This window comes from Sinocyclocheilus anshuiensis, unplaced genomic scaffold (assembly GCF_001515605.1).
Source record: "Sinocyclocheilus anshuiensis isolate Anshui unplaced genomic scaffold, SAMN03320099.WGS_v1.1 scaffold436, whole genome shotgun sequence".
NCBI lineage: Eukaryota > Metazoa > Chordata > Actinopteri > Cypriniformes > Cyprinidae > Sinocyclocheilus > Sinocyclocheilus anshuiensis.
In genome coordinates, this window is record NW_015560618.1 from 1,488,567 (window position 1) to 1,500,620 (window position 12,054).

Consider the following 12,054-nt stretch of genomic DNA (forward strand, 5'->3'; position numbering starts at 1 on the left):
TCAGAATTGTGAGATAAAAAGTCGCAATTACCTCTTTTATTTTTTATTCAGTGGCGGAAACGGGCTTCCATAATAAACATAGTACGTGCAATCACGAATCTCAAAAGTGAAAGTGAAACTAAAAAGCGATGCATTCAAAAGCAGTTTCAATGGCAGGTATAATAGCGGCTCCCTGATGCCCGCAGTTTATATACAGTATAATTACCCAATGATATAACTGCGAGAGAAAGTATTGAAATATCTTATATTTATTCCGTATCCTTTCCAAACACGGTATTGGGATGCGGCCGGATTGCGGGGGGTATGGAGGGGAGGGATAACGATGCCGGCTCAACATCGTGATGTCTATCAGCCATCGGCGATGGACGATGGCATCATCTATCGGCCCAACCCTACTAAACAAGCAATTTTTGTTAAACATGTAACAGTGTTGTTAAACTGTTTTTATAAACTTTTAATGAGATGTTTTAATTACCTTTTGATGAAGTGTTGTTAAACGTTTCATGACTTAAATTTTGATTACTAAAATTTCATTTAACAATTAAAATGGAATCCAAAAAAAAAAAACACTCGTTTCATAGGGCCCTCTGAAGTGGGGCTAGAGCAGAATGAGAGTTTTCAGTGTTTTATAACACTGATGGTGTCATAAAGAGTTAGGACCAGTGTACAGCACCATTCGGATTGGACCCCAGGCGGCAGCCGCTTGTAACAGCTAATCAAGAGCTGTTATTGCAATATCTTGTTGTAGTTAATCAAAACAGCCTAACACCTGTTATAGTTTTGTAGCTGTGGTAGCTTGAAGTAGTATGTAGGGCAGACAAAGTATACTTTATGCTTCAGCAGAAACCATTAAAGGGTTACAAAAGCTTCCCACTCAAAGAATCCAAAACGAATACTAATAATAACAAGAAATGTTATTTGAGCACTAAATCAGCATATTGAATGATGAATCATGTGACATTGAGGACTGGAGTGATGGCTGCTGAAAATTCAGCTTTGTCATCACTTTGTCATTACCACACCCACTGCAAAAACTCCCATCTTCTCCTTCTGTCCCCTCACTGAGGCAGAAGTATCAAAACTTCTGCTCTCCAGCCATCTGGATAAAAGCGTCTGCTAAATGACTAAATGTAAATGTGAAAAAAATAAATAAAATCGTAAAATATATTACAAAAGAAAACAGATTTTCAAATAAATCAAATAAACGCAGCCTTGGTCAACATATATAGTTATTTTAAAAATAGGAAAAACCGTAATGATAATGATAACAATAACAGTAGTGTGCGAATGATTTAGGATTTCCAATCAGGCACTGAACTGAGTACTTTTTTAGTCAAACTGCTTTGGGGTCCTAGAGAGACTGAACTCGGCAACTGGGCTGAACATTTCATCTATTTCTTATTGCATGTAGTAGCAAGTAGTTTGCAGCAGATTCCATTACAATGTTAACTGGCATTTAATTACTCTTAATTGTTAAATAAAACATAGAAAAGTTTGCGTTATCTAAAACATTAGTCTAAAACAATGCCTAAATAACTATTTGGCTATTGGTCAAAAAATAAGACCAGGAACATGTATTAAGAGAAAAACTAGGGTCAATTTCATGTTAACATTCAACACAAGTTCACTATCCTTTGCAGAAGCAATGATTGAACTTCTTGTCAAGTTCTCCTCTGTTTCACAACATGCCTAGTTTCAGTCAGCTGACTTTTATTCAATACGGCCTAATCCTTATTCCACTGGCTCTTCCATTTAAAAACAACTTGCTGTTAGATTCTGTATACCAGACAACATAAAAAGCTCTTTATCATTACACATCGCTTTCTTGTAGCGTTTCAATCTTCTTCCAAAAGCACAACCTACACTAAAATGGAACAACGATCTGCAGAATAAAGACACTGACTTGATTCAGCTCTTCACTATATGAAGACAAATAAGAAATTCTTCTGAAAGCAGGTGCAGTTCTTCTCTAGCCACCCATTTTAATGCTGAACAAATCAATAAAGCCGAGGATCCTGCAGAAATAGACTGGGCTGTTACATCTACTCATCAGCAAAACTATATTGAGTCATAAAGCGCCTTAAAGAGTTTGGGAACTGCTGTCTTAGTCATTTGACAAAGCTCAATATCAAGCCAATAACTAATTAGAGAAAATGAAGTCACCGTGCTGCCAATCACTCTCGTGGGAGCCAATTATGAGATCCAGAGGAGGTAATGTGCCACAGCCAATCAGAGCACATGCTGGCTTCGGTGCTTTTCTCTTTTGCTGTGTGTGCTGAGAATCACATCCAGAGGTTTATGGAGGAACGGCACAAAATATAGTTCCAGAACTGATGGAAATCTTAAATTAAAGGGACAGTTCATCATTTATTCACCTGTCACTTCTATGGAACACAAAAGAACCCCATTGACTTTCAACAGATGAAACAATCTTCAAAATATCTTTCTTTGTGTTTCGCAGAAGAAATTATTTCACAACAAATAGAAAACAAAAATAACGACTTTATTCAACAATTCGTCTCCTCCACATTACCCTATAGCGCCATTTTGGAGAGTTTCACATACATAAACAATGTATGCAACGTTTGTACGCGGATACGCGGTTTACGTTGTTTACACTTTGATCTGAACTAGGGATGCCAACGATTAATCGATGATCGATTAATTGTCGATAAGAGATGCAATCGATTAAAGCTATCGATGGTCGATTAAGTCGTTTAATTTTGGGCTGCGTGTGGCTCATGCATAAAACACGTGTGAGTGACGGTGATGGTATATAAATGCATCATCATTCATTCATAATGTACAAATTAAGCTTTTAATGTGATTTAAACTTTAAAAGTACATTAAAATAGAAACAACACAAAGTTCTTCAACATGGAAAGCAATAGAAATGTAGTAACTAAGTCATTTCCCCAGATAATTCTTTCATATTGGGCTCGGCGCTTTGCAGGGCTGTGGGACACAGGACAGATAGGCTATTCATTCCTACAACTTGTTAATTCATTCCTACGACTTATTAATTTGTGGCCACTGTCCATGTTTCATTAATTTTGTTCCTTAAATAACCCATGATTTAACTAAAATGAGGGAACAAATTAACGAATTCTTAATTCATAGCCATGAAATCTTTCATTGCCCTTAGATGCGAAAACAGTGATAAAAAGTGAATGACAATAAAATAAACCTGTGAATAGAAATCATTTCTGAATCCATGAATGCCAATCCTTAAAAGGTTCACATTTTTAATTAATGCACTGAGATATTATAAGCAGAATTAATTACATTTAAAAGATGAATAAAAGCCCATCTATCCAATGCCCTCTGCAAAAAGACTTCCAACCTTGATGCCCACACGTTCAGTGAAGTGGTTTGACATCATAAGCACACATCAATTCAGAATAGAAACTCAATAAAAAAAGCTTGTGTTATCTAACATTTCAGAAAGACCCATCTGCAAGCAAAGACACACATACGAGCTCCATTCAGATAAACGCTGGCAGGCTGAAGCAAATAGCCAATAGTTATGTAGCACACATGCTCCAAGATCATCCGCCAGCCCAGTCTGGCCTCTCTGGATGGCAGATCCACTGGCACGAATTGTTGGTCCAGCACTGCACCAATCCATGCCAACTCACTACCGTCCAGAATCAAAAGTGCAGCTTTGGGCCACGATCATCTGTTGCAACACAAACACTTTGATAGCAATGCTTACTTAAATGTGAAACTGGAATTTAAATCCCATGCATTATCAAATTAGGGGCTCTATCAGGGCCAGAAAATAACTTTTCAATTAGGAATGGATTTTCAGGGGCATTTTTATAATTACCTTAATGTATCTGTGTTGTTTTTTTATGTCAGATACTTATATTTAGCCAATTACTTTTATCAATCAGAATACTATAGAGTGTTACCAAAAAAAAAACAAAAAAAAACAACATCAACAAAAGCCATCTTTACACTGCAAAGATGGAACAAAAGCTGCATCTGAAATGGCTATTATTTTTAATGTTGCTCGAAGGTGGTAAATGGTAAATAAATAAATAACAGCAGGTTCACTATAACCACTACAAAGTAGGGCTGCAATATCATGACAAAAACTATTATCAGGAGTTAAAGCAAAATTGAATTTTTTTTCTGGGGGCGGGGCAGGGCGGGGGCGGGGGCAGCACATGACTGTGGCAACTTTAACATTTGAAAGGATACTATGGCAAAGTTATTGCTTTCCTTATTCAAACTGATTTTTTTTCATGAATATATGGTTGACCTGAAGAATGAAAGCTACACACTTTGAAAATTATGAGCAATATGACTGCCTATCGACACTAGGGGTGTGACAATACACTTAGCTCAGGAGATGAGCCAAATACAGATACTTGGTTCACTAGAAAGAGACAATATCTTAATAGAATTTAAGAAATTTTCAATGACAAAATATTTGTCTTTTAATTACAAAAAGTAAAACATTGCAGTTGTATTTTGAAATATTTTAACTAATCTAGGGCTGTAACTAATGATTATTTTGGTAATCAAGTAATCTACTGATTATTTTGACAATTGGGTAATCTGATATTTTTAGTAACACAAATAGACCTAATTGAAAACCAGGCTAGTATGATTGTTTATATGTAAACTAACGATGAGGCAATAATAATTGGCTCAAATAAAATATAAAACAAATTACATGGTTTTATTGAACAACACTGTTAAAATACAAAATGTAATATGCCTATACATAATATGAACATAACTACATTTTATGTATTAACTACATTTTATGTATTATAACAAATACCTGCAGAGGGCACCAACGGCCTGGTGACGTTTCACTTTACAGCATGATTAAACGATGTTTACATCCATTTAATTTTAATATTTGGCCACATGCAAATTCAGAAACTTCTATTTTGAAATTGCGATGTACAATACATCGCATATTTAGAAATATGTCTATGTATTCTCTTGTGTTGGCATAGGTTTAAATGATTTACGTTACAAATCAAGTGAGTTTTCCCAGATGAAAGTTAAGCAACCCAAACTCACCGCATATGCAGAGGAAGCCCTTTTCACACATACAGTCTTTACTGGTAAATTACCGTTAAGAGATCATGTGTGAACAGGACCTTTTCAAAAATCCCTTATGTATTATAACAAATACCTGCAGAGGGCACCAACGGCCTGGTGACGTTTCACTTTACAGCATGATTAAACGATGTTTAAATCCATTAAATTTGAATATTTGGCCACATGCAAACTCCGAAACTTTTATTTTGAATTTGCAAAAAATCACGGTAAATTTGTTCTGGCAATCATATCGTTCTTATGGAGATTACATGATTACTCTGAGCTGTTTACAAAGCTCCGCTGCTTTTAATTAGTTTTTCTATGTAAATATGCGCTAGATGGAAATCTTTGAACATTGCGCCTCGCAGCTTTTTCAACGTGTCGCGCTTCTCATCAGGGCAGTCTTGTGTTTATAAAAGCAAAAAAATTCTGATTGGCTAGTAATGTTAGTTTGGTTGAGAGTAAAAGCTGTGTTCCTCTCATAAAATTGGTAGGCGAACTCATGGACTCAAAATTGTATCAACAAGTGTTTTTTTTTTTTTTTTTTTAATAAATGTAGGGTTATTTTTTTCCCAGCCAAACGCTGCACGCCGGAGATCCGGCACAGTGCCGGAGAACTTTAAGCCCTGTATTATTGTTGATTATTGCTCTTGATATTGTAACAGCCTAATTATTCAATGTTTTGGGTTTGGGGAAACGACATCATATTCCTGACAAAAAAGCTAAGACCTGTTCATGAATTACTTTATTACTTTTTATGCATTAGAAAATCAAGATTAGAAAATCATTGCTTATTTTAGTAGCATGAAAAATAAAACGTCATTTAAACTGGGAATAAAGCGAGCAAAGTACGCTCTCCATCACTGAGGCGGTCCATGACTTAAGCCAAGCACGAGTTATGTACTCATGCAATAACTCGTTATAATCACTGAAGCTGTCTACACTGTAAAATTAATCTCTTACTTGCACTGCATCTGCACTTTGCTTGTTTGTGATGAGAGAATTGGTGCAAGTACAGATTCAGAATTCGGTCAGTTTTCAGCAGTGACTCATCTTGACACCTCTGATTGGTCATTGCATTCATAAGCTGAACAGAAATGTGCGTGACTGGTTATACTCAAAACTGCAAAAAAATGTTAAAAGAAATCTGATGCAACGTCAGCAGATCTAAATCTAATGTCACAATCAACACTTTACATTCATTTTCACATTTCATTTAAATCATAACAGCCATAATTTAAATTTTTTGCACCCTTATATTTGCTCCCATTAATTTCTGACCAGTGTTACAGGACAGCCGTCTGTGCTTTTTCATGTGTAAAGTTCTTAAAAGTCCAAAAAAAGAAACCGCTATGAGACTTTAATTACAAATCTGAGAGCGTGGGAGGCCCATGCAGTTTTCCACCTGGTCTGTGAGACTGTGATAATTCTTCCTGAAAGTCCTGAAAAACATTTATTTTGACGGGGAAGGCAAAGTACAGAAACAAACAGGCCTAAAAAACAGGTGCTCCAGCCCATCCGAGGGAAAACTGAAAGTGGGTCAGCACATATGAAAGTAGACAAAAAAAAAAACACACCATCTAACCTGGATAACAGTTTCCAGCGCAATTTATTAATGCTGTAAAACAAGAGCACGCAGATGCAGGAATGAAGTTGTTACTTACTTTGCTTAATCAGTCTCTTGTCTGCCACTATGATGTTTTCTGCATCGACGACGATGACTTTTCCATCACGAGGCCCGACTGCAAAGTTGTCAAAGCTCACGTCTAGGAGGTAAAGGGCAAAGTCAAAGTCGTTGTTGGTCAGCTGCTCGGCGATGTCCATCAGCTGCTTGGCCAGATCCACTCTTTTCTCCCAGGGTGCATTATAGAAGCTCCAGAGCTCCTCGCCCACGTAATTCACCGCCACCATCCGGCCACAGGCCCCCAGGTATTTGGCGAACGGCCAGCCCTCATCAGAGGGAAAACTCTGCAGAGATGAAACATGTGGAGAGAGTCACGGTAAGAGAAGTTCTCCATTCACACACACACACCATTGTCCTCTCAAATTTGGAGCAAAAAATGCCAATTAAGACATAGACAAACTGCACAATCATTAGCTTGGAGCAAAGCAGCTGTACCAAACTTTTCTTAAGTGCTGCGGATATTCGATAGCCCCATTTTAAGTCGAGTCATTAAATATGGATAAGTGACCATTAAACTTTAATCTTAGAGATTCAAATAATTTAGAGGACAAAACACAGCATTCGGTAACCAGTCGGAGCCTCCAACATCTGGCCTCTGTGGTCTGAGCTGGAGAGGCTGAATCATGCAGTGGAGGGGATGTTTCCTGCTCTTCATGACATGGGCATGGTTTCTTGCAGACTTCGGCAAAGCGAATCGGTCATATAAATAACATTTTACCGGCTTACACTCTTAAATGTCATAAATCTGATAACTGCAGGAGGCAGTGTCCAATCTGTTACACCCGTCCTGTCCTTGAGTCTTTTAGGGGTCATGAGTGAATCAAGTGGAGACAAAACCTACAACAAGATCTGTATTTTCCGCTTGCCTTGACCAGTTCTAATGCTCATAATGATACTGACAAAATCAATCATTTCCTTTGACACTGTAATCACAATCATTAATGTAGATGAATTTTTATTAAAAATGCCATTTTGCATGAGGAATCTGACATTTGTGTAGCTACACATCCAAAACAGACAGTTTTTGAAAGTATTTATCATAATTTTTTCAGTAAATTAAGACTAAATGGTGAACTTCACATTAGCTCTCAGAGCAGCATCAAAACAATTAAATTAAAAAAACAAAAAATTATAAACAACCAAAGCCACAATACACTATTATAATTAGGGTTGGGCCTATAGACGATGGCATCGTCTATCGCCGATGGCTGATAGACATCACGATGTTGAGCCGGCATCGCGATCCCCATCCCCCACCCCGCATCCCAAAACCGTGTTCCGAAAGTAGACTTGTGTTGGTATTCGGTAATGCGATATATCATGGTAATGCATATGCACGATATTGTTATCGTGAGCACTTCTAAATACCGTGAATAATTATATATTACAAATTATTCAAAATTTTGAATGCATTTTAAGAATACTTTTCCCATCAACTGGTCAAAATGCACAACACCGCCGTATGCTGTGTGAAAGACGCGTGCGCACTCTGACGTAAACAAGCGCGGACGAGAAGCACATGGCAGAACATGTGAGAGACGCTCTGAATGAATGCGCACTTTCACTCTCTGACAGCAGATGGTGCTAAACTGCAGAAATAATAATAATAATAATAATAATAATGATAATAATAAATTTAAATGCAGCAGTTACCCCGGAAACCCTGTGAAGAAAGCAGCTGCACTACTTTCTGTTTCTGAAAGGTGTTTAAATGATTTAAACAGCCATTCAGATTTGTGTATTTGCTATGATGTTCATCACAGCGCCATCGCAACATGAAAATTTGATACTGGCATATCCCTATCCGAAAGAAAATGACGTGTAATATGGAACCCCTAATGGGAATAAATACGCGATGGGAGGAAAATATATATTTCAATATTTTCTCTCGCAGTTATATCATTGGGCAATTATACTGTATATAAATTGCAGGCATCAGGGAGCCGCTATTATGCCTGGCATTGAAACTGCTTTTGAATGCGCGATCGCTTTTTAGTTTCACTTTCGAGATTCGCGATCGCACGTACTCTGTTTATACTATGGAGCGGCAGTACTTACCACACATTTTACAAAATTAGATGTTTGTCAGTGGTGCTCATGATCTGCAAATCATTCGCCATCGTCCTCAGTCATCTCCCCTTACTCTGTTTATGTGGTAAGTGAAATGTTATGTACTGTAATGTAACAGTCATTTTTCCCTCCCTTTCTAAATACGGATTTAGTATTTAGAAAGGCAGATGTTTCACTTTACACATCGTCCGATGCCAATTTGTTAGATATCGCCCAACCCTAATTATAATCACAACTTTTTGAGCTCTACAGTTGAGTGTGAGCTCTAGATTCTCACAAGTGCTCCTATTATTATAAACAAAGCTGTCCACACTGCAGAATAAATCTGTTTTATATGCTTTGTTGATTTGAAAAGGGGAATTCTAGGTTTTTTCACATTTCTTGCTTATAGTGTATGTTGGGTATAAAACATTCACACTGCATCTGAGTGACGCGACATTTAGAGAATGCAAAATAGTTGGAAATGACCAATAATTATTTTCAATTTATTTCTTAAGCTTCATTCTGGCTGTGTGGCAATGTATCTTCAGCATTCTTCTACACATTGTGTGCCAGAACAAACAAAAGTGAAATAATAAAAATAAAAACACCGCAACAGGGATATATCTAAATGGAATACTGTAACCAGCATAACTGTAATGGTAACCATGATAATTATTTAGCTTTACTAAAACTACATTTTGGTTTTAGGAATTAGACTGAATATTGAATTAAATTATTAGGCGCTTACAGAGTAACCGCTCGGTCTGTGACAAATGAGTCAATTACAGAAGGGAACATTGTGTCTCTAGATTTTTTTTTTTTTTTTTTTCCCTCTGGGAACACTTCATCATGAAGTTTCATTCTCTGAAAGTGTCAAATGTCTGTGGAAGGCCACGTCCTGTGTGAGAGTGAGGATTTGTTCCAGGAAAAAAGTTTCACTGTGCAGAAAGTGGTTGCCCCTACATTCTGTTGTTGGAACTGTATAAATAATAGATGACCACCAAAAAAAATCCCAAAAACTCCCACCGACACTGACCAAAAAAAAAAAAAAAAAAAAAAGCCATTATAGAGAAACTTTATAGGGAAAACTGCACGTTTACGCCACTTTTTTTATTTTAATATTTCACAATTTTTTAATGATTAAATGTACTAAATTTACATTCTATAATAATTTCTAGCATTTTGCAAATCAAAAATATGAAATTTTTCAACTCCAGTATACATTCCCTATAAAAATAAACAATGTCTAAAGGGCTCTTTCTCTTTTAGGAAACTTAACCTCATTTTGTCAGAGAAACATGCACAGCCAGCTCATGACCATTTTGCAGAAACCGTGTAGTTGCACTTCAAACCCTATTTTACTTGTACTAAATATTCTCTGCTTACATTTTGCATGACATTGTCAAACATCACTGTGTCAATACCCTGTGTCCTGTTCTGCGATCAAATTTCCAAGGATTTGCATCATTACCAAACGTGAAGGAAAACTAAATTCATATACAGTTACACACTATACTAAATTTAAACAAAACCAGGTTTTGACAAATTCAGTGAAATAAAACAGCACCCCACACTATAAACCTGTTGAGCTGCAGTTGGCCGCCTAACACGGTCCGGAAGCAAGCTTTTTCTTCCTCCTCCTCTTTTTTTTTCCAACTTGAAGTGCTGTTCTTGCTATAATTGAAACTCTGACTAACACTTAACTCTACATCCTTACCAACAGAGCTCTGCCTTTGGTCAAGGACTCTGGAAGATGACAATGCACATAACCTTCAAAAGTGTATTAAATCATTTCTATGCATTGGTGAAGTGCATCTCTTTACCAAGAGAGGTCAAAGAGATCCTCAATTCACAAGCATGCTATTACAGCATGTGAATCAACGAACACAGCTGTAAACCGCTTAAAATTACAAATATGAAAAAGCTGCAAACACATTCAAGAGCAAATTAAATCAGAGGTGATTGTCTGTCAACTTTTGTCAGCTGAAGTCTCAGGGAGTCTCAGCTTTCAGAAGCAATAAAATCAGACTAATTTTATCACAGAGTGTGGTCAGATTGGTAATGCATGTAATTGGTGACAAACACAAGCAACGCGTGCAAGAGCGAGCAGACAGAACCGTCTCAGGGAGGTTAGTTATTTGTTTTTCCGACCCAGTGAAAATTCTAGCCCACAAAGAATAGGAACTTGTTTGCACTCAACCCTTTCATAAATGACAACAATGGCCAAACGGCTGCGTGACGCACAAAATAAGTGGTTGGAGGCAGGTGAAAGGTTTGTTTTAATAAAAGCACCATCAACACCACATAATGACAGACGGCCAGGTGTTAGTCATGTATATCTTACAAATACCCTTCAAATCTAAACTGCTAACGGGTTAGGTCTGTGCATTATAGCATTAAAAATATAAAATGAAATGGTCGACCATCTGGTTATGTCGAGGTACCAATTCAGTATCGATACCAAGGGTCGATGCTAAAACATCAATCCAACCCTAGTTAGTGTAGTGGCAGCTTAATGAGATCTGGCCATGAAACCCTAAGCCTGGTTCCAACCCTGATAGGGCCAATTCCAGAAACTGAGAGTTTGTGGGATTGCCAATCGCCAAGAGACTCGGTAACTTCAGAAAGACTGTTCTTGTAATATTTGCACTAAAGTTTCTTTAAATACAAACACATCTCCTTGACAACTAATAAAGAACGGCAACTTCCATTTGGGTGGCGGAGCTCCCAAGTCTACAGTTTGCTCACACTCTCCACAATTATAGAGTCTGTCAAACTGCTGCTGAAGTGTGAGGAGGGAATATCAACTCTGCACAGATGGCTGTGCTCTAAGTGACAAACTGCAAAAGAATACAGCAGTGCTATCTTTAAAATATGGGTATGTTGGAGCCGGAATACAGCATACTGATGCTCATGTGGGTAATTATACATATCAACGCAAGACTAGTGTGATAAAACCACTAACCTTGTACTTGCAAAACTCTGTAACTTTCACCCACAGGAACTATAATGGTAATGTAAAATCATCTGCCTAGCACTGAAAAGACTGTGTAGGCAACTTTATAGCTCAAGTAGCACATCTACAGAAGAATATAGGCCCTTTAACAAATTCGTTTTTAAAAAGGCAGCATATTTCTGCTTTTAAATTCTCCACAATGTCTTGCCCCATTACTTAAAGGGGTCATATGATGCGATTTCAATTTTTCCTTTCTCTTTGAAGTGTTACAAGCTCTTGGTGCATAAAGAAGATCTGT

The 12,054-nt window shown here is 37.3% G+C and overlaps 1 protein-coding gene across 1 annotated transcript in view; it reads right to left on the reverse strand.

Moving 5' to 3' along the window:
* The window catches only part of dipk2aa (divergent protein kinase domain 2Aa), a 40,712-nt gene that overhangs the window by 3,369 nt on the left and 25,289 nt on the right, over window positions 1-12,054 (reverse strand). Inside the window, exon 3 of the mRNA XM_016478144.1 lies at window positions 6,729-7,032. Coding sequence (XP_016333630.1) covers window positions 6,729-7,032 — 304 coding nt within the window. The remainder of the gene's footprint in view (window positions 1-6,728; window positions 7,033-12,054) is intronic.